Here is a 24398-nt window from a genome sequence, read left to right as displayed (position 1 = left end):
AGCAATATTAAAATCCATTACCGTCAAGCCAATTCTGGCTCATAGTGACCCTAGAGGACCAAGCAGAACTGCCCCATAGGGCTTCCAAGGAGCAACTGGTGGGTTCGAACTGCCGACCTTTTTGGTTAGCAGCTGAGCTCTTAACCACTGTGCCACCAGGGCTCCATGAGCAATATTGGTATAATAACAATAAATATCATTTAATACTTACTAAGGTTTACTATGTACCAGGCACTAAGAGCTTTACATATATAAATTCATTTAATTCGTAAAACAGAAATAAAATAACTTATTTAGACACTTTTATTCTCATTTTACAAAGAAGGGAAAAAGTTACAGAGAGGTTAAGTAACATGCCCTAAGGTAATTTACCTGCTAATGGTGGCAATTGGTTTAAGCACTCATTCTTAATCTTCATACATGCTCTTAGAGTTCACTGCCTTTATACAGTAACAAAGGTTTGTATAAGGTTTAACTGTGGTGCAAATAGTGTGAAACAATTCCGTTCTGGATGGAGAGTCACAGAAGGCTTCACAAAGAAAGAAATCATTGAGCTGGACTTTAAAAGATACATAGAAGTTGACCAGGACAATCAAAGCAAAAGAAACAATGCAATTCCATATAAAACCCTAGATAAGACATTTCACAGTAGCCAAAAAGTGGAAACAACCAAAAGGTCCATCAACTGATGAATGAATAAACAAAACGTGGTATATACATACAATGGAACAGTTGTTGTTGTTAGTTGCCCTCTAGTTGATTTTGACTCATAGTGACCCCATGTCAGCCATAAAAAGAAATGAAGTCCTGATGCATGCGACTACACAGATAAGCCGTGAAAACATCACGCTGAGCAAAATAAGATAGGGGCAAAAGGACAAGTACTGTATGACGTCGCTTATATGAAATAAGCAAATATATAGAAACCAAAGATTATTAGTGGTTACCAGGAATGGAAGGGAAGGGGAAAGGGGAAGCTTTTGCTTGGGGGCATTGAGTTTATATTAACGGTGGTGAAATAATTTGGAAAAGGACAGTAATAATGGTTGCATAACATGAAGAATATAATCAATGTCACTGCAATATACGTGTAGAAATTGTTGAATAGGCAAATGTTTTGTTGTATATATTTTCAACACAATTTAAAAAAAAAAAAACAAGAATGTGGGAGGGAAGAAGATGCTGAGTGAGACCCATATCAAGCACTTGGATTTCCCACTCGAAAACAGAATTTTTAAGTCTATGGAATAATTGCTATTTGCTACTATACCTTATTTAAAAAACAGCACTTTAACTTATGTTTTATATACACAAATTTAAAATGAAGGTACAGTAATATGCTATATTTACATGTATTTTGATGAGTCAGGAAACTGTGGACTATTCTACATCCCAGCTCAAACTTCCCTAATAAAATTCTACTTTGTTTACATAACAGAATGTACCAATAGCATTGTTTTTCGATCTTTGCTCAGCACTTATAAACACGCTTGTGCACAGCAACACATGGCAATACACGCCCAATAAAAGATTAGTACAAGATTTAAAAAAAGAAAATCCGTAACCGTAACTTTAAACTGTTTAAAATACTGGTTTAACACCACTCTCTTTGACATCCATGACACTTCATGAAAAATTTTCATAAACAGCCTCTCAATGAATTCAAAAATATCTTTCTATAACTTCAATCTACCAATTAAAAAAAAAAATTATACATGCTTTTTAAAAATAGTAAGGCCACTTACTTTTAAGTTGTATACCTCAAATTCTTTACAAGGAGAGATAATAAAAATACATTTAACAATCCAAGATGAAATGCAGTTCGAAATCTGTTCAGGCAAAATCATTACACCCTTCTTTTGCCTCTCTGTTAAGGATGCTCTTGATAGTAAGCAGCTAGGCTGCTAATCGAAAGGTTAACAGTTCAAACCCATAAGCCACTTTGCACAAGAAAAGGCCTGGCTCCCATAAAGACTACAGTCTAGGAAACCCTGTGGAGCAGTTCTATTCTGTCCTATAGAGTCACTATGAGTCAGAATTGACTCAACAGCACACAACAACAACAACAAAAAGGCTGCTAACAGCCTGTTCAATCTCATGAAATCTCCTAATTTTTATTTAAAAACCTCGTATAAAACACTACCTTTGAAAAAACACTAGGTGGCATTAGAAACATGTTCCTCTTACAGAAAGAAGAACTAGGAGTGGAAAATACAATAATTTTTAAGTTAATAGGCAGTGAATATACCTTATCAAATGCCTATAGTTGTTACTCAGTTTGATACTTCACCATCTTATACTATTTGCCCCTTCATGTGTAAATTTTTCATGCTCCGCCACATTTCTTTTCTTTCTCTGTATTCTCTTGCTTGGTGATACAGCTTCCAAATCCAAATCTATATAGCCCTAAACTTCTCTCCTTAACTCTGGACCTCTATATATAACTCTTTAGAAGGTATCTACAGAAGAACAACGATGAAACTGTGAAACATTTCATAAAATGGAGGAATCTGGAATGCATTATGCTGAGTAAAATTAGTCAGCTGCAAAAGGAAAAATACTGTATGAGACCACTATTATAAGAATTCAAGAAAAAGTTTAAACAGAGAAGAAAATATTCTTTGATAGTTACAAGAGTAGGGAGGGAGGGAAGGAGAAAGGGAGGGAGGGAGAGGGGATTCACTAATTAGATAGTAGACAAGAACTAATTTAGATGAAGGGAAAGACAACACATAATACAGGAGAGGTCAGCACAAACAGACTAAACCAAAACCAAACAAGTTTCCTGAATAAACCACCATCCAGGTCAATTGGCATAATAAAATCTATTAAGAAAACATTCTGCATCCCACTTTGAAGAGTGGTGTCTGCTGTCTTAAATGCTAGCAAGCAGCCATCTAAGATGCATCAATTGGTCTCAACTCACCTGGATCAAAGGAGAATGAACAACACCAAGGACACAAGGTGATTACGAGCCCAAGAGACAGACAGGGCCACATGAACTAGAGACTACATCATCCTGAGACCAGACAAACTAGGTGGTGCCCAGCTACAACCAATGACTGCCCTGACAGGGAACACAACAGAGAACCCTTGAGGGAGCAGGACAGCAGTGGGATGCAGACCCCAAATTCTCATAAGACCAGACTTAATGGTCTGACTGAGACTAGGAGGACCCCGGTGGTCATGGCCCCCAGATCTTCTGTTGGCCCAGGACAGGAACCATTCCTGAAGCCAACTCTTCAGACATGGTTTGGACTGGACAATGGGTTGGAGAGGGATGCTGGTGAGGTGTGAGCTTCTCGGATCAGGTGGACAATTGAGACTATGTTGGCATCTCCTGCCTGGAGGGGAGATGAGACGGTGGAGGGGGTTAGAAGCTGGCGAAATGGACACGAAAAGAGAGAGTGGAGGGAGAGAGCAGGCTGTCTCATTAGGGGGAGAGTAATTGGGAGTGTGTAGCAAGGTGTATATGGGTTTATGTGTGAGAGACTGACTTGATTTGTAAACTTTCACTTAAAGCACAACAAAAATTATAAAAAAAAATGGGCAAAGGATATGAACAGACATTTCAGAAAAGATGATATTCAGGTAGCTAACAGATACATGAGGAAATGCTCACAATCATTAGCCATTAAGGAAATGCAAATCCAAACTACAATGAGATTCCATCTCACTCCAACAAGGCTGGCATTAATCCAAAAAACACAAAGCAATTAACGTTGGAGAGGTTGTGGAGAAGCTGAACACTTGTACACTGCTGGTGGGAATATAAAATGGTACAACCATTTTGGAAATCAATTTGGCGCTTTTTTAAAAAGCTAGAAATAGAACTATCATATGATCCAGCAATCCCACTCCTTGGAATATATCCTAGAGTAATAAGAGCCTTTACACTAACAGATATACGCACACCTATGTTCACTGCAGCACTGTTTACAATATCAAAAAGATGGAAGCAACCAAGGTGCCCATCAAAGGAAGAATGGATAAATAAATTACAGTATATTCATACAATGAATACTACACATCGACAAAAAATGATGAATCTGTGAAACATTTCATAACATGGAGGAATCTCAAAGGCATTGTGCTGAGTGAAATTAGTTGCAAAAGAACAAATATTTTACAAAACCACTATTATAAGAACTCGAGAAATAGTTTAAACAGAAAAGAAAATATTCTTTGACGGTTACGAGTGTGGGGAGGGAAGAAGGGAGGGAGGAGATATTCACTAATTAGATAGTAGAAAAGACCTATTTTAGGTGAAGGGAAAGACAACACACAATACAGGACAGGTGAGCACAACTGGACTAAACCAAAAGCAAAGAAGTTTCCTGAATAAACTGAACACTTCAAAGGCCAGTGTAGCAGGGGTGGGGGTTTGGGGACCATGATTTCAGGGAACATCTAGGTCAACTGGCATAATAAAATCTATTGAGAAAACATTCTGCATCCCACTGTGAAGGGTGGTGTCTGGGGTCTTAAACACTAACACGTGGCCATCTAAGATGCATCAATTGGTCTCAACCCACCTGGATCAAAGGAGAATGAAGAACACAAAAGATACAATGTAATTATGAGCCCAAGAGACAGAAAGGGCCACATAAACCAGAGACTACATCAGCCTGAGACCAGAAGAACTAGATGGTGCCCAGCTACAACTGATGACTGCCATGACAGGGAATGCAACAGTGAACCCCTGAGGGCACAGGTGAGCAGTGGGATGCAAACCTCAAATTCTCATAGAAACCCCAGACTTAATGGTCTGATTGAGACTAGAAGGACCCCGGAGATCATGGTTCCCAGACCTTCTGTTAGCCCAAGACAGTAACCATTCCCAAAGCCAACTCTTCGGACAGGGATTGGACTGGACTATAGGATAGAAAATGATACTGGTGAGGAGGGAGCTTCTTTGATCAAGTAGACACATCAGACTACGTGGGCAGCTCCTGTCTGGAAGGGAGATGAGAAGGCAGAGGGAGACGGGGTGGCTGAATGGACACGAAAATAGAGAGTGGAAAGAACGGGTGTGCTGTCTCATTAGGGGGAGAGCAACTAGGAGTATATAGCAAGGTATATATAAACAATTTTTGTATGAGAGACTGACTTAATTTGTAAACTTTCACTTAAAGCACAATGTAAATTAAAAAAAAAGAAAAGAAAATGACATACCATAATCAACATGAGATCTCATGATAAAGTGTTAGATTAAATTATCATATCCCTTGTTCTGGACTTGATAAAAATATTCCTAATTCAGTCTTAGGTTACAACAGTTTACGTTAGCTTTTGTTAGAATTCTGAGTTTAGAAGTCAATTAAAACCTTTCGAGTTTTTTACCCTCAAGTGACTTAAAGCCATTGTTCAATCCAGTTTTGGGCATTTGGTTTTTCAAAGTTTACTTTTCCCTCTGCTAAATCTCAGTTAGCTGGTTCTTTCTGTACTATTTCTGTTTGTGACACTCTGAGTGAATTTATTATTCAACATGAGAAACACCGTACCATCAGCACATGTGATAAGCATTCTTTCTATGCCTTTATACATGAAGCTGATAAAAATGATGACTGAGACAAGGCCAAAAATAGAGGTCTGTATGACATCATCTTAGGCCAGTACTAATACATTAAAATCAACTTTGTGCGTTCACGGGTACACAAGTTTTCTGCATATTGTACTTCAAACAGTATTAATCCAACCAGCTATATAATTTAGTAAATGTTTTTTCAGAAAGTTCCCTATTCCTTTAATAAGTAATTATACATTGGTTACTGTCTACCAGATACAATGCTGCATGTAGGCTAAGATCATGATAATGGAATGGCTCATTGCCTGCAATGTCTGCCAACAAAGTAGAGTTCCAAAAGTATATTTGGATAATTTGTCAAACCCTACCAATTAAAAAGATTCTTGGGGTTTACAACCTCTCTTACTAAAATGTCAATATTTAAAGTACATTTCACCAAATAGGCCAACCTCAATACGAAGTACGTGAATTCAACAGTCCAGTCTCAAAGAAAAAGCATTCCTTTTCCTCTCTGCTTTACTTTTCCACTTGTGGCCCGTCTCTAGTTCTTCATTCCCCACTTTCAATCTCAATGAAAAAATTCATTCATTCAACAACTATTACTGTACTTTATAATAATCAGTATAGGAAGCTATGGAGAGATTTTACTCCAGTGAATGCTCAAACACTGGTGCTGGATAAATATCAACCAAATGAAAACACTAGAAGAAAGAACTAAAGTAAGACATAAGAATACACATGATTGAATTTGTATTTTTGAAACAACAGACTTTAGTGTAAAGAATAGCCCAGAAAGGAAGAAGACTGACTAAAGAGTAAACAGTCATGAGGCCACTACAATGATCTAACTAAGGGATTGCAAATGGGCTTAGACTTGGTGAGGACTGTGGTGAAGAAAAGAAACAGACCATCTAGAGATATTAGGAGTTAAGGTTCAATGGCTGATTGCACGAGGAGGGGGCAAAGCGCAGATGAGAAGTCAAAGAAAACTTCCAGGTCTCTGGCTTTGGGCCACCAGGTCAAGTGGGTGATGGAGCTATTTAACAAGACAGGGAAAAACAAGGAAGAACTGGTTTAGGATGGTGAGACTTCAACTCATTTACCTTGGACACATCATCAGGAAAGACCAATCACTAGAAAAGGACATCAAGTTTGGTAGAGTCCCAACAAAAACAAGGAAAGGCCTCTGTGAGATGGAGTGACAAACTAGCTGCAACAATGGACTCAATCATAACTAAAGAAGATGGCCCAGTACCAGGAAAATGTTTTGTTCTGTTATATATATGGCTGCATGAGTTAGAGCCAAATCAATGGCAACTAACAAGTAACAACGTAACACCAAACAAAGCCCAGATGAAGAAAGGGCTCCTTCTTTCATCCAGTACGTATTTGAGTGTAAACTATGTGCCAAACATGTTCCTTATCCTTGCCTACTAAATCTGTATAATCCAGAGCTATACACAAAAGCAACACAACTTTACAAGATTTAGAATCATTTCCATAAAAAGAAATTTCTTTCCCAGGAAATTTATTCATAAAATTTACAACCATATTGAATCATTTTCTTGACTTCACTGTATAATCAGTACCAGGCACAACAGGAGAGAGCAACTGGTATATATTTAATCAAATTCCATTTTTGTTCTATACTTCACTTTAAGAAATTAAGTTATCCAAATCATAAAAAGGAAGATAATAGGTATGTCAATGGCAAATGAGAATCAAGGATGTGTTCATAGAGCACATAGAGCAAGCCACCATCTTTACTAACACTTACCAAGCCAGCAGTAAGGGAAGGCGCAGACTGTCCAAGGGACTGGTTTCTCATTCGAACCAGGTTTGATGCTTCTCCTGAAGGCTGCCATGTCACCTGTCCCACACTGCTATGTACACTGCTGGACAATGGGAGCAGCTGCTTACCTTCAAACAGAAAAGTTCAGAAAACACACTTGTAATTATTTATCGATAATGAATGAAAAACTATAAATACAGTCCTATCAAATAAACATAATCAAATAACTCAAAACAGAGTCAAGTTTCTCCATACATGCAACCTACATCCCTTTAAAAATTCCAACTGTCTTGGTGGTGAAAATTGCAAGTGGAATGCTACACTAAATTGACTATTTTAAATTCTTCTGTAACATCCAGCACCATGCTAACCCCTTACCCTGACAGGCTAGGAGCTTTCCAGCCCCTTCTGACTTAACATAATATGAATGGTGCTGATAGCTTCTCTTAGGCAAGTTTGGTCCTTAAGTTTCCAGGCAGCAAACACTAAATCTGCATTGCTCTTGTTAGACTCCACGTGTTCAGTCCAGGTTAACTGACAGATTTAATCCTGCTGAAAGACTACAAGAGAGTTATTTATAAAGACTGAGCATTTAGAATTGCAAAGACCTCCTGACTGAGGTGCAAGCCCTTTTTCTTCCCCTCCAAGCCATTCTTTACACCGATGCTAGTGATCTAACCAGAACAAATCTGGCTATGTTATTCCTTTGCTTAAAAATTGATGGTTCTCCAATGTTTAAACAATTAAGCCACATCCTTTAGCATACTAAAAAGGTTCTCCATGAAGCTAGATTATCTTCCTGGCCTTATCTCCCTCTACTATTTTCCACATCCATTCACTCATTCAATTTCAGCACCATGCCCTGCACTTTCACCTGCTTTATATTTGATTACCCAATTGACTTGAAACCTCTTCCTCTTCCTGGCAAAATCCTATTTGACGTGGAATTACGCACTATTGTAAAAATGTGTTTTTGTTTTTGCTGCAACATACCCTTTTGCAATAAACAAAATGACGAAAAACGTATATGGAGGGCAACTTTAGCAAAACTTACTGAAATTTTAATTTACATATATTTGGACCCAACATTCCACTTGTAGAAATGTAGTATAAAGAAAAAAAAAAAAAGATGCATCAATTGCTCTAAACCCACCTGGAGCAAAGGAGAATGAAGAACACCAAAGACACAAGATAATTATGACCCCAAGAGACAGAAAGGGCCACATAAATCAGAGACTCCATCAGCCTGAGACCAGAAGAACTAGATGTTGCCCAGCTACAACCGATGACTGCCCTGACAGGGAACAAAACAGAGAATCCCTGATGGAGCAGGAGAACAGTGGAATGCAGACCTCATATACTCGTTAAAAAAAACAGACTTAATGGTCTAACTTAGACTAGAAGGACCCCAGAGGTCATGGTCTTCAAACCTTCTGTTATTTGAAGACTGGAACCATTCCCAAAGCCAACTCTTCAGATACGGACTGGACCAGACTATAAGATAGAAAATGATACTGGTGAGGAGTGACCTTGGCTTAAGCAGATGCATGAGACAATCCGGGCAGCTCCTGTCTGGATAGGAGATGAGAAGGTAGAGGGGGACAGAAGCTGGCTGAACAGACACAGGGAATACAGGGTGGAGACAAGGAGTGTGCTTTTTCATTAGGGAGAGAGCAAGTAGGAGTACGCCAAACCAAAAAAACCAAACCTGCTGCTGTCAAGTCGATTCTGATTCATAGCTACCCTATAGGGCAGAGTAGAACTGCCCCATAGAGTTTCGAGGAGCGCCTGGCGGATTCAAACTGCTGACCTTTTGGTTAGCAACCGTAGCACTTAACCACTACGCCACCAGGGTTTCCTAGGAATACACAGCAAGGTATATATAAATTTTTATATGAGAGACTGACTTGATTTGTAAACTTTCACTTAAAGCACAATAAAAATTAAAAAAAAAATAAAAAACAGTAGACAAAATGTATACATTAGCAACACTCACCATACTAAAAACTAGATGAATATTCATTACAAGTTTAAAAAATTACAATATCACCACGTGATGAAATACACAAGCCACCAAAAATAATGAGGCAGATCAACTTGTAGCTAAGAGAACAAGTTTCAAGATGTGTCAATGAGTGAAAAAAGCATAAAGTATATATCATACCTCAAGATACAATTAAGAGAAAAATTCTCGGCATTTCTTGTCACATGAAAAAAAGCATAATGGATGTATCTATTATATTATCTAATTTTTTATTTTTAAAATAAAAAAGGTTTACTATATTTATGTACACAAATAGTGTGTGTATTTAAATATATTGAAGTATATACAAATGGCTTCAAGGAGGGAAGACACAGAAGAAAGTAAAGATTAAGAATGACTTAACATGATGCTTTTTTTTGTACTCAAATTTTTTATAACTGGCATGCTGCACTTTTTTTAATCAGAAAAATAAATACAATTTTTAAAAATTCTAATTACTTTCCAAGTCTCCTCTATAATGTATCATTTACCAGGAAACCTTTCCATAATACCCTTCACCAAAAAAAAAAAAAATTTTTTTTTAATGGTTCTCTACTTAAAACTTCCATAAGCCTTAAGAGCCTACCTTCCTTTGCCTTTCCTTCCTACCTTCAGCAAATGTTCTTCAGATGATCTACCTACTCCTCATCTATGTATTCTAACAGAAAACTAGCTTGTTAACTCATCCTATCCACATATATAAAGACTAGTATCAAACACTTTTTAAAATAACAACCTGTTGGGGAAACAGACCTACAAAACTACAGATAAACCCATTTGGACTATATATGCCAGTCAAGGCTTAAAGCATATATTTCTACAATCAAAGATTACCAAGAATTTGATGGCAAAAAAACAACAAAACAGAAGAAACAATAAGAACAAACTGAACAGCTAGCCCTTTAGGAAACAACTGAAAAAAAGAGAAAACTTCTTAAAAATTCTAGTCACTATCCTCATAGATTCAAAAGGCTATTGCATAAAACATTCCCAATTAAAGACGGCTGACTGACCATGTGTTTTTATCTTTTGCCCACCAGGAAACCCCATTAAAATGAGAATAAAAAAGAAAAAGAAATAAATAAAGCCCATAATCAAGGGGAAAAAAAAAATCCTGTTGCCGTGCAGTTGATTCCAACTCACAACGACCCTATAAAAAGGAGAGAATATGCGATAGGTGGACAAAATTTTTGGAAAATCTAAAGCATACAGGTGAATCATAACCAATAGAATTGGCTAAATAAAGGCATAAGCTACACTAAGCATAGGGTAGGTTCAGTGAACTGGGGAGTCAACGTGCCCTGCAAAATCTTAGATAGGCTCAGGACTCAGAAATGCAAGGTAACTTAGAAAAGAAAGGTAAGACATAAGGCTGAAATCAGTTTAACTGAAAATCTACGAAGAATAAAATGCAATCACATTTACAAATACCACTGAGTAACCAGACAATTACTTCACAGCAAGATAGAAGGGACTTAGCATCTGAGAGCAAAGTACAGCACTCTGGAAGTTAACAGCTCACAAGAAAAGGAGTTGATTGAGGCAACAGAGGAAAACCTTTAAAAAAAAAAATTTTTTTTTTTTTTTAATCAACTCTGCTTGTGGAGAATTAAAAAGATCCACAAAAAAAAAAAAAATTATGAAAAACAAAGACCAAGAAATGGCTCTATGTGATTAGATACATGATTGACAAAAATGAATTTCAAGAGGAGAGTGGGAAGATAGATGAAGTCAGGGGAATAGCGCTGAAAAGGGACAAAAAGAAATTGAAAACTGTTTACTATTTACTGCTAGGTCAAAGAATATGGTATGATTACATTTTATCACTGATTTAATATTTTTAGATGGATTCTTTTTTTTTCATACTCTGTTGCTTTAAATGTGACACATTTTAATTCCTTTCTATTTGGGCCAGGAATTCCTTATATGATTTTCCCCCTGGAATTTTTTGTTGTTGTTAGGTGCCATGGAAAGCAATCTTATGTATAACAGAACAAAATACCGTCAGGTCCCATGCCATCCTCTACAACTGCTGCTATGTTTGAGCCTACTGTTGCAGCCACTACATCAATCAATCTCACTGAGAATCTTCCTCTTTTTTGCTGACCCTCTACCTTACCAAGCATGATGTCCTTCTCCAAGGACTGGTTCCTCCTGACAAACTATCCAAAGTAAATCTCACCATTCTCGCTTCTAAGGAGCATTCTGGCTGCAATTCCAAGACAGATTTCTCCGTTCTTCTGGCAGTCCTTGGTATATTCAATATTCTTTGCCAACACCATAATTCAAAGGCGTAATTCTTCTTCAGTCTTCCTTATTCACTGGCCAGCTTTCACATGTATATGAGGCCACTGAAATACCATAGCTTGGGTCAGGCGCACCTTAGTCCTCAAAGTGGTATCATGGCTTTTTAACACTTTTAAACCCTGGTGGCATAGTGGTTAAGAGCTACGGCTGCCGACAAAAAGGTTGGCACTTTGAATCTACCAGGTGTTCCTTGGAAACCCTATGGGACAGTTCTACTCTGTCCTGCAGGGTTGCTGTGAGTCAGAATTGACTTGACCAATTGGTTTTGGTTTTGCAGCAGATTTGCACAATGCAGTACATTGTCTGATTTCTTGATTGCTGCATCCATGGGTGTTGATTGTGGATCCAAGTAAAATGAAATCCTTGACAACTTCAAACTTTTCTCCGTTCATCATAATGTTGCTTGTTGGTCCATTTGTGAGAATTTTTGTTTTCTTTACGTTGAGGTATAATCCATACTGAAGACTACAGTCTTTGATCTTCATTAGTAAGTGCTTCAAGTCCTCTTCACTTTTAGCAAGGAAGGTTGTGTCATCTGCTTATCGCAGGTTAATGAGCCTTCTTTTAATCTTGGTGTCACATTCTTCATACAGTCCAGCTTCCTGGATAATTTGCTCAGCATACAGATTGAATAAGTATGGTGAAAGGACAGAACTCTGATGCACATCTTCCTGATTTTAAACCATGCAGTCTCCCTTTGTTCTATTTGAACGACTGCCTCTTGTTCTATGCACAGGTTCCTTATGAGCTCAACTAAGTGTTCTGGAATTCCCATTCCTTGAAATGTCATCCATAGTTTGTTATGATCCACATAGTCGAATGCCTTTGCAGAGTCAACAAAATACAGGTAAACACCTTTCTGGTATTCTCTGCTTTCAGCCAGGATCCATCTGACATCAGCAATGATATCCCATATTCCACATCTTCTTCTGAATCCAGCTTGATTTTCTGGTAGTTCCCTGTCAATGTACTACTACAACTGTTTTTGAATGATCTTCAGGGAAATTTTACTTGCATATGATATTGTCTGATAATTTCTGCATTCTGTTGGATCATCTTTCTTTGGAATGGGCACATTTTTGGATCTCCTCCAGTTGGTTAGTCAGGTAGCTGTCTTCCAAATTTCTTGGCATAGACAAGTGAGCATTTCCAGTGCTGTATCCATTTGCTGAAACATCTAAATGGGTATTCCACTGGATTTTTTAAGTGCCTTTTATCTGGAGGAGGTGGTGAGGCACTATGCACTTTAGGCTTTGGGAATGGAGGAAAAAAGAAAAGCAAAGAATGTAAAGTCTCAAAAGTAGGCAGAGAGCAAAAATCAGATTGAAAGAGAATAATCACTGATAGTGGTCAACCAAGAAATATCTAGCAGGTTCAGTACATTAGAATTCAGAGATTCTATGAGGAAGTAATAGGGAGAGGACAATAGCCTTATCTTTAAGTGTTCTACGTAAGGCTACCACCAGAAAAGAAGCAGTCAAAGGCGCCAAGTAAGATGATATATCCTTAAAAACTAACAGCGTAGTCCCACATTTCTTAAAAAACAAAATTAGATATTTACCTGACAGAGAGCTGGCCAGGCTTCCTCTCCGTAACTTACAGTCATCCTGACTAAGCTGTCGTTGGAGCTTAGCTTTTCCAGTGGATGAAAATATGTCAGGATTACTGAGCTTCCTGAAGAGCAGGGGACTAAGTCCAGTTACCACATCCTTCAAAGAGAAAACAGTTAAACACATGTCTTTAATACCATCTCTAAACTACAAGAACTCTATAGTAAAACCTTTCAGGATCCATGGGATATACAGTTGCCCACCTACTTTTTCAGGCTCTCAGGTTTCTTGGAAGTCTACTTTTCCCGCTGAAAGCATTTGCTGCCCTCCAGTGAGAACTTTTGTGTAACAGTGAAAGGCGAGAAAAAATGTTAGTTGAAGCAAAATAGTTGAGTTATCAAGCTTAAATGTGAGTTAGTACATCCAGCAAGTGTGATTGGGTAAAAATTTTGCCTCTTTTGGCTTTTGTACCCCTAGATAAGCCTTGTAAGCATATTTATGGTTTCCTGTGTGACTGGTGGAGACCTAACGGCACATTGGCTAAAAGCTTGGCTGCTAACCAAAACGTCAGCAGCCCAAACTCACCAGCCACTCCTTGGAAATCCTATGGGGCAGTTACACTCTGCCCTATAGGGTCGCTACAAACCAGAATAGACTCGACAGCAACAGGTATGATGTGACAGGGAGCCCTGATGGGTTTTGTGTGTGTGTGTGTCATATTTGGAAAATCAGAGATTCCCCATGTAACCTAATGGAAGGCACCCCACAATACATCCTGCCCCCCATGATCAGTGGGACAGATGGACACCCACCAATCTTGCCCAAGAACCCCCCAAATTTTGTGGTAACCATGTATTCCCATATATTTCTCAAAATCTTCATTACCATCCAAAAATTTAAATACATTCCATGACTCAGTATGCTTCCATTAATGAAAACATACGGTATCAAAAAAAAAATTCAAAGCAGAAAATAATTGGGTCTTGAAAGGGTTAAACGTCTCTATATCATTCTTTACAGTTAAAAAGCAGCAATATTTTATATTTTCTGTTCAACAGCTAAAACTGGGAACATATTTCTTATTAAAAGGTGTTTAGGTATGCAGTGAAGTCCACGGCATATTGATTATAAATTGCCAAAAAAAAAAAAAAGGAGAAAAGGCTCACAATATGACATAAGACATTTTAATAAGCTGTATCATTCATAACGAGTACACTTTTAGTTATGTGTTTACTTTTCTCTTTATATTCACATACACTTTCTATACCCAGTAATGAAAGGCACCGTTTAAAAAAATAAGTCATTATAAAATAGACCTTCCTTTGCCTGTCACAGAAAGTCAGAAAATTTTCTAACATTTAATTATTGCTAAAATAAAGCTTTGCTTTATATCCCTATACTAGGAAAAAGATACATGTTACTAAAGAAAAAGTATAGGACTATGGAGAAAATACAGATGATATGAAACATTGACATTTTCTCCCCTCTACCTTTATTTCAGTGTTACCCATTCCCCACACCCCCAAATGCCTCTTTTTCCTCACTCAGTACGCAGTAGCCAAGAATATCACCAAGATTTAGACATTTTTCACCAACCTGACCAAAATTCAATTAGGGTAAAACCTAAAAAAGCCAGAAATCGTCAGAAAAGGAAAATTCAAGTATTTTCCATCAAAACAAACAATAGAAAAGTGTTAAGGCTGTACCCTGTCAAAGGCAGAAAATTTGCGAGACCCAGAAAAACAAGGCAGTCCTGTCGAGTTCAGACTCTTGCAGGTTTCACTGTAGTTGGCAACATTAAATGGGAAATACTGGGAAAAAATAAGGGCAATGAGGCATATCTTTTAGATTTCAATGAAGGAAGTTATAACAAACACACCTAAGCAGCACATCAAACTGACCTGGACAGGAAAGGCAAAATAAGCATAAGGAGAAGTAACTGGCACCATGACAATCCTACAAGCCACAGGAGAAAAATAGGGAACTGCCCACCCTCCCTGAAAAAAAGGCTTAAAAACACCTCTAAGGTCATATACATTGATTGGTAGATTCATAAATGAAGGAAAATATCCCCTTGGGTTTGCTACCAGTCACTATCCTTCCCCTATTCTCACCCCAGGGTAACCACTATCCAGGCTTTTAACAGCACAGATAATTATGGAAAGGGCAAAACTATACAAATGGAATGAGGCCATATGAACTCTTCTGAGTTTGTCTTCTTTTGCTCAACTAGATTAGACTGTTTAAAGAGCAGAACATTACTGAATTTACCAAAGAAGTCATTAATGGACAAGACAGAGAAGGAAGTTGATAAACAGCAAGAAATATATACGGCCCTAGAAAGAAAGAAACAGGGCATGTGAAGTAGAACTTCCTTACTAACTTCCACACTAACTTACTTCTTATAGTTTCCTAGTTCCCATTTCTAGTCCTTAGGAGATTCAAACAAATTATGGATAATATTGCAAAGAATGGGAATCCCAGAACACTTAATTGTGCTCATGAGAAGCCTATACGTAGATCAAGAGGCAGTCGTTTGAACAGAACAAGGGGATACTGCATGGTTTAAAGTCAGGAAAGGTGTGTGTAAGGGTTGTATTCTTTCACCATACTTATTCAATCTGTATGCTGAGCAAACAATCTGAGAAGCTGGACCATATGAACAAAAACGGGGCATCAAGATTGGAGAAGACTCATTAACAACCTGCATTATGCAGATGACACAACCTTGCTTGCTGAAAGTGAACAGAACTTGAATATCAAAGACTACAGCTTTCAGTATGGGTTATACCTCAACATAAAGAAAACAAAAATCCTCACAACTGGACCAATAAGCAACATCATGATAAATGGGGAAAAGACTGAAGTTGTCAAGAATCTTATTTTATTTGGATTCATAATCAACACCCATGGAAGCAGCAGTCAAGAAATCAAACGATGGATTGCACTGGGCAAATCTGTTGCAAAAGACCTCTTTAAAGTGTTAAAAAGCAAAGATGTCACGTTGAAGACTAAGGTGTGCCTGGTGCCATGGTGTTTTCAACTGCCTCATATGCATGCAAATGAAATAAGGGCAATGAAATAAGGAAGACCGAAGAAGAGATGACACCTTTGAATTATGGTGTTCACGAAGAATACTGAATATACCATGGACTGCCAAAAACGAACAAATCTGTCTTGGAAGAAATACAGCCAGAATGCTCCTTGGAAGCAAGGATAGCGAGACTACGTCTTACATACTTTGGACACATTATCAAAAGGGATCAGTCCCTGGAGAAGAACATCATGCTTAGTAAAGTAGAGGGTCAGCAAAAAAAGAGGAAGACCCTCAACAAGATGGACTGACACAGTGGCTGCAAGAATGGGCTCAAGTGTAACAACAATTGTGAAGATGGTGCAGGATCAGGCAGTGTTTTGTTCTGTTGCACACAGTGTCACTATGAGTCAGAAACGATTCAACAGCACCTAACAACAACAGGAGATACAAAGAGCCCTGGTGGAGTAGTGGGTAAGAGCTCAGCTGCTAACCAACACGTCAGCAGTTCAAATCCACCAGCAGATCCTTGGAAACCCCATTGGTCAGTTCTAATCTGTCCTATAGAGTCACCATGAGTCGGAATCAACTTGACGGCAATGGGTTTTGGTTTTTTGGTTTATAAGACCCAAACAAACTGCATGCAAAAGGATAATGAGCCCTTCTTCTTTGACTAAATAAGATCAAATTGGTTTCTATTACGTGGAGTCACATGGTTCTTAAACAAAATAGGAGTTAAGAAGGGGAAGGTGCCTAGAATGACTTTCAGGTTTCTGGCTTGGGTGGTATGATTAAAAATGCAGAGAAAATAGAAAAAATTTTATAGGTAACACACTGCTATGGCAATACAGGCATACCTTGTTTTACTGCACTTTGCTTTACTGTGCTTCACAGATACTACGTTTTTTACAAACTGAAGGTTTGTGGAAACCCTGCATCGAGCAAGTCCATTGGCACCACTTTTCTAACAGCGTGTGCTCACTTCGTGTCTCTGTGTCACATTTTTGTAATTCTCGCAATATTTCAAACTTTTTCGTCATTGTTATATCTGTTATGGTGATCTGTAAGCAGTGATCTTTGATGTTACTACTTTGTTTCAGAGTGCCACAATCTCACCCATATGAGATGGCGAACTTAACTGATAAATGTGTATGTTCTGACTACTCCACCAATCCGCTGTTTCCCATTTTTCTCCCTCTCCTCGGGCCTCTCTATTCCCTGAGACCAGACAATACTGAAATCAGGCCAATTAATAACCCTACAAAAGCCTCTAAGCGTTTAAGGGAAAGGAAGAATCACAGGTCTCTCACTTTAAATCAAAACCTAGAAATGATTAAGCGAGTGACCAAAGACCAGACGAGTTGTGGAATGACGTCAAGGACATCATACATGGAGAAAGCAAGAGGTCATTGAAAAGACAGGAAAGAAGGGAAAGGCCAAGATGGATGTCAGAGGAGACTCTGAAACTTGCTCTCGAACATCGAGCAGCTAAAGCGAAAGGAAGAATTGATGAAATAAAAGAACTGAACGGAAGATTTCAAAGGGCCTCTCGAGAAGACAAAGTAAAGTATTATAATGACACGTGCAAAGAGCTAGAGATAGAAAACCAAAAGGGAAGAACACGCTTGGCGTTTCTCAAGCTGGAAAAACTGAAGAAAAAATTCAAGCCTCGAGTTGCAGTAGTGAAGGATTCTATGGGGAAATTATTAAACAACTCAGAAAGCATCAAAAGAAGATGGAAGGAATACGCAGAGTCATTATACCTAAAAGAATAAGCCAATGTTTAACCATTTCAAGAGGTGGCATGTGATCAGGAACTGATGGTACTGAAGGAAGAAGTCCGAGCTGCTCTGAAGCCATTGGTGAAAAACAAGGCTGCAGGAATTGATGCAATATCAACTGAGATGTTTCAACAAACATGCAGCGCTGGAGGTGCTAACTCGTCTATGTCAAGAAATATGGAAGACAGCTTCCTGGCCAACTGACTGGAAAAGATCCATATTTATGCCTATTCCCAAGAAAGGTGATCCAACCGAATGTGGAAATTATACAACAATATCATTAATATCACACACAAGCAAAACTTTGCTGAAGATCATTCAAAAACAGCTGCTGTAGTGTATCGACAGGGAACTGCCAGAAATTCAGGCTGGTTTCAGAAGAGGACATGGAACCCTGGATGTCATTGCTGATGTCAGATGGATCCTAGCTGAAAGCAGGGAATACCAGAAGGATGTTTACCTGTGTTTTATTGACTGTGCAAAGGCATTCAACTGTGTGGGTCATAACAAATTATGGATAACATTGCGAAGAATGGGAATTCCAGAACACTTAATCGTGCTCATGAGGAACCTTTACATAGATCAAGAAGCAGTTGTTCGGACAGAACAAGGGGATACTGATTGGTTTAAAGTCAGGAAAGGTGTGCGTCAGGGTTGTATTCTTTCACCATACCTATTCAATCTGTATGCTGAGCAAATAATCTGAGAAGCTGGACTATATGAAGAAGAACGGGGCATCAGGATTGGAGGAAGACTCATTAACCACCTGCATTATGCACATGACACAACCTTCCTTGCTGAAAGTGAAGAGGACTTGAAGCACTTGCTAATGAAGATCAAAGACCACAGCCTTCAGTATGGCTTGCACCCCAACATAAAGAAAACAACTGGACCAATGAGCAACATCATGATAAACGGAGAAAAGACTGAAGTTGTCAAGGATTTCATTTTACTTGGATCCACAATCAACAGCCATGGAAGCAGCAGTCAAGAAATCAAAAGACGCGTTGCATTGGGCAAATCTGCTGCAAAGGACCTCTTCAAAGTGTTGAAGAGCAAAGACGTCACCTTGAAGACTAAGGTGGACCTGACCCAAGCCATGGTATTTTCAGTCGCATCCTATGCATGTGAAAGCTGGACGTTGAATAAGGAAGACCAAAGAAGAATTGACGCCTTTGAATTATGGTGTTGGCGAAGAATATTGAATATACCATGGACTGCCAAAAGAACAAACAAATCTGTCTTGGAAGAAGTGCAGCCAGAATGCTCCTTAGAAGCAAGGATGGCGAAACTGCATCTTACATACTTTGGACATGTTGTCAGGAGGGATCAGTCCCTGGAGAAGGACATCATGCTTGGCAGAGAACAGGGTCAGCGGAAAAGAGGAAGACCCTCAAGGTGGTGGATTGACATGGTGGCTGCCAACAATGAGCTCAAGCATAAGAACGATTGTAAGGATGGCTCCAGACCAGGCAGTGTTTTGTTCTGTTGTGCACAGGGTCGCTGTGAGTCGGAACCGACTCGATGGCACCTAACAACAACATTGAGGAAGTCACGTCGAAAGCTGAGACAGGCTGAAAGCTAGGATTCTCAAGCCAAACAGGTAGCCAAGTTGTGAACGCAAAGGAAAAGTTCTTGAAGGAAATTAAAAGTGCTACTCCAGTGAACACGCAAATGATTAAAAAAAAAAGTGAAACAGCCTTATTGCTACTATGGGGTAAATTTTAGCGGCCTGGATAGACGATGAAACCAGCTACAACATTCCCGTAAGCCAAAGCCTAATGCGGAGCAAGGCCCTAACTCTCTCCAATTCTACGAAGGCTGAGAGAGGTAAGGAAGCTACAGAAGAGAAGTCTGAAGCTAGCAGAGGTTAGTTCCTGAGGTTTAAGGAAAGAAGTCATCTCCATAGCATAAAAGGGCAAGGTGAAGCAGCTCGTGCTGATACTGAAGCTGCAACAAGTTATCCAGGAGATGTACCTAAGATAATTGAAGCTGGCTACACTAAACAGCAGATTTTCAATGTAGACAAAACAGCCTTATATTGGAAGAAGATGCCATCTAGGACTTTCATAGCTAGAGAAGTCAATGCCTGGCTTAAATGCTTCAAAGGACTGGCTGACTTTCTTGTTAGGGGCTAATGCAGCTGGTGACTTTAAGTTGAAGCCAATGATCATTTACCATTGTGAAAATCCTAGGGCCCTTAAGAAATATGCTAAATCTACTCTACCTGTGCTCTATAAATGGAACAACAAAGCCTGGATGACAGCATGTCTGTTTACAACATGGTTTACTGAATACTTTAAGCCCACCATTGAGACCTACTGCTTGAGAAAAAAAGATCCCTTTCAAAATATTACTGTTCGTTGACAATGCACGTGGTCAACCAAGAACTCTGATGGAGAGGTACAAGGAGATTAATGTTGCTTTCACGTCTGTTAACACAACATCCGTTCTGCAGCCCGTGAATCAAGGAGTAATTTCAACTTTCAAGTCTTATTATTTAAGAAATACATTTCATAAGGCTACAGCTGCTACATATAGTGATTCCTCTGATGGATCTGGGCAAAGTAAATTGAAAACCTTTTGGAAAGGATTCACAATTCTAGAAGGAATTAACAACATCCGTGAATCATGGGAGGAGGTCAAAATATCATCATTTACGGGAGTTTGGAAGAAGTTGATTTCAACCCTCATAGATGACTTTGAGGGGCTCAAGACTTCAGTCGAAGAAGTAACTGCAGATCTGGTGGAAACAGAAAGATAACTAAAATATAGAACTGGAGCCTGACCAAATTGACCAAATTGCTGCAATCCCTAACTTTAACGGATGAGGAGTTGCTTCTTATGGATGAACAAAGAAAGTAGTTTCTTGAGATGGAATCTACTCTTTGTGAAGATGCTGTGAACATAGCTAAAATGACAACAAAGAATTTATAATATTTATCAACTTATTGATAAAGCAGCTACAGGGTTTGAGAGGACTGACTCCAATTTTGACAGAAGTTCTACTGTGAGTAAAATGCTATCAAACAGCATTGCATGCTACAGAGAAATCTTTTGCGAAAGGAAGAGTCAATCGATGCAGCAAACTAAACCATTGTCTTATTTTAAGAAATTGCCACAGTCACCCCAAGCTTCAGCAACCACCACCCTGATCAGTCAGCTGCCATCAACATCGAGGCAAGAGCTTCTACCAGCAAAAAGATTATGACTAGCTGAAGGCTCAGATGATTGTTACCGTTTTTTAGCAACAATGTATTTTTAAATTAAGGTATGCACATTATTTTTTCACACACAATGTTATTGCACACTTAATATACCACCAAAACAAACCAAACCTGTTGCCGTCCAGTGGATTCTGACTCATAATGACCCTACAGGACAGAGTAGAACTGCCCAGTAAGGTTTCCAAGGAGTGGCTTGTGGTTTCGAACCGCCGACCTTTTGGTTAGCAGCCAAGCTCTTAACCACTGAGCCACCAGGACTCCTAACAGACTACAGTATAGTGTGAAAATAACTTTTATAAGCACCAGGAAACAAAAAAAATCGTATGACTTGCTTTATTGCAATATTCGCTTCATTGCAGTGGTCTGGAACAGAGCCCACAATAGCTCTGAGGTATGCTTGTGGTAAATACTAGCATAAATACAAATTACGACAGTTTTACAACAACTATTAGGAGAACTAGAAATGCTCAGCCTAAAAGAGAGAAAATTAGACAGCTAGCATTGGTGGTTTGGTGGTAGAATTCTCCTCTTCCCTAAGAAAGACCTGGTTTCAATTTCTGGCAAACGCGCCTCATGCACAGCCATCACCCATCTGTCAGTGGAGGCTTGCATGTTGCTATCACGCAGAACAGGTTTCAACAGAGCTTCCAGACTAAGAGTGACTAGGAAGAAAAGCCTGGCAATCCATTTCCAAAAATCAACCAGTGAAAACCCTACAGATCACAACAGTCTGATCTGCAACCAATTATGGGGATGGCCCAGGACCGGACAGTGTTTCATTCCATTCTGCATGAGATCGCCATGAATCAGGGTCCAACTAGACAGCAGCTATCAACAACAACCACAACAACATCTCCTATATTATGAGAGAGTAAATTTCTTACTACAGAGGTCAAAATTAGAACTACTGAATAAAAATTAAAAGAGAAGTAGGTTCGATTATGAGGAAAAACTATCTAATAACCAGATAGTCCAACAATGAACGGGCCACTTTATTAAGGAATGGATTGTGCCACTATAAATGTCGAAAAAATTAAAGTCACTAAAAAAGACAGAAGACACAAATAACTAAAATCAGAAATCAAAGTGGGGACATAATAACTGAACTTAAAAAAATTAAAAGGATTAGAAGAGAATACTGGAAAATTGTATGCCAACAAAGTAAATAATCTAAATGAAATGGATGAATTCCTAGAAATACACAAATTACCAAAACTGATTCAAGACGATACAGAAAATTTCAACAGACCTATAACAGTTGGAATCGACTCGACGGCACTGGGTTTGGTTGAGTTTTGATTATAACAATAGGCTGAATCAGTAATCAGAAACCTCCCAACAAAGAGAAGTCCAGGACCAGTGGACTTCGAAACATTTAAAGAAGACTTATCACCAATCCTACTCAAATTCTTGCAAAAAATAGAAGGGGAGGGAACACTTCCTAACACATTCTATAAGGCCACCATTACTCTAATTCCATAGGCAGGCAAAGATGATACAAGAAAATTACAGGCCAACATCCCTTACGAATACAGAGGCAAACTCAACAAAATACTAGCAACCAAATCCAACAGCACATTAAAAGGATTAAATGGATTTATCCCAAGATTGGGATTTATCCCAAGGGTGGTTCGACATTAGAAAATCCATCAATATAACACCATACTGATAGAACAAAGGAGAAAAACAACTTCATGATCATCTAAACAGATGCAAAAAAGCATGTGACAAAACCCATTATCTTTTCATGATAAAAACACTCAGAAAACTAGGAATACAAGGCAACTTCCTCAAAATGATAAAAGGTATTACAGAAAAACCCACAGCTAACAACACACGCAGTGGTTAAAGACAAAAAGCTTTCCTCCTGAGATCAGGAACAAGACAAGGATGTCGCTTTCATTAATGCTATTTAATATTGTACTGAAGTTCTAGCCAGAGCAATTAGGCAGAAAAAATAAATAAAAGGCTGAATAAACAAAATGTGGTGTGTATACATACATATATATCTATTTAAAAAAAAAAAACCAACTCACTGCCATCAAGTCGATTCCAACTCACAGCAACCCTATAGAACAGAGTAGAACTGCCCCATAGGGTTTCCAAAGAGTGCCTGGTGGATTCAAACTGCTAACCTTTTGGTTAGCAGCTCTAGCTCTTAACCACTATGCAACCAGGGTTTCCAAAACCCCTATAGGTATTACTTTTTTACTCTATTTTAGCAGTGGTTCTCAAAGTGTGGTTGAGAGGGGACTTGCACAGCCAAGAAAATGGCCCGCTTACACAACCAAGAAGAACTGAGAGAGCTGTCCTGGTTAGAAGTTGTCCTGCACCAAAGAAGGAAGGGATGTGCTCTTCACCTTGGGGGAGCCTTCCAAACCTCACCTATGTACTTCCTGATTCTAATCCCGAGTTGTTCCCATTACTTTCAAGTTGATCCTGATCCCAAGTTTTAGCTCGTTACTTCCCTAATGAACCACATTAACTGTGAGTATGGTCTGTGAGTTCTGTGTGGCCACTGCAAAAAAACCACCAAACCCATCAGAGAAGTAGAGAGTGTCGTCGAGGGAACAGCTGGTATCAGGAATGGCGGTGAAGAAGTTGTAAAGTGGAGGTATGTCTGGCCTCCACCTCATAGGAACCAGCTTTGTGCGGATCTTGATTCTCATCCCTCAGGTATTTAGGTGATTTCCTTGCACTAGAATGCAGGGAGAAAATATTTGGTAACCATATATCTGATAAGGGTTTACTATCAGAATATACAAAGAACTTTTACAATTCAACAACAAAAAGGCAACCCAATTAAAAAATGGGCGAAGAATGTGAATAGACATTTCTCCAATAAGCACCTGGAAAGATACTAAACATCGTTAGTCATTAGGAAAATGCAAATCAAAGCCACATAATGTATGATTCCATTTATACAAAATATCCAGATGCATAGAGACAGAAAACACATCAGGGGTTTTCAAGGTCTGGGGGAGGAGGGAAAAAGGAGTGACTGCTTAATAGATACAGGATTTCCTTTTGGGGTGATGAAAATGTTCCGATGGTTGTGCAACATTATGACTGCAGTAAATGTCACTATTGGTAGTTTTTATATTATGTATATTTTACCACAATTAAAAAGAATAAAATGTTGAAGCACATGTGGAAG

General features: G+C 38.7%; 1 protein-coding gene across 7 annotated transcripts in view; it reads right to left on the bottom strand.

The window, feature by feature from the left end:
• The window catches only part of MAST2 (microtubule associated serine/threonine kinase 2), a 252949-nt gene that overhangs the window by 213821 nt on the left and 14730 nt on the right, over positions 1 to 24398 (bottom strand). For all 7 annotated transcript variants that reach the window (XM_064281895.1, XM_064281898.1, XM_064281897.1 and 4 more), the window contains exons 2-3: positions 13211 to 13358; positions 7305 to 7447 (exon numbers count right to left, since the gene is read on the bottom strand). In XM_064281895.1, coding sequence (XP_064137965.1) covers positions 7305 to 7447; positions 13211 to 13358 — 291 coding nt within the window. The remainder of the gene's footprint in view (positions 1 to 7304; positions 7448 to 13210; positions 13359 to 24398) is intronic.

This window comes from Loxodonta africana, chromosome 3 (assembly GCF_030014295.1).
Source record: "Loxodonta africana isolate mLoxAfr1 chromosome 3, mLoxAfr1.hap2, whole genome shotgun sequence".
NCBI classification, from domain to species: Eukaryota; Metazoa; Chordata; class Mammalia; order Proboscidea; family Elephantidae; genus Loxodonta; species Loxodonta africana.
This window is presented reverse-complemented; position numbering and strand designations above follow the sequence as displayed.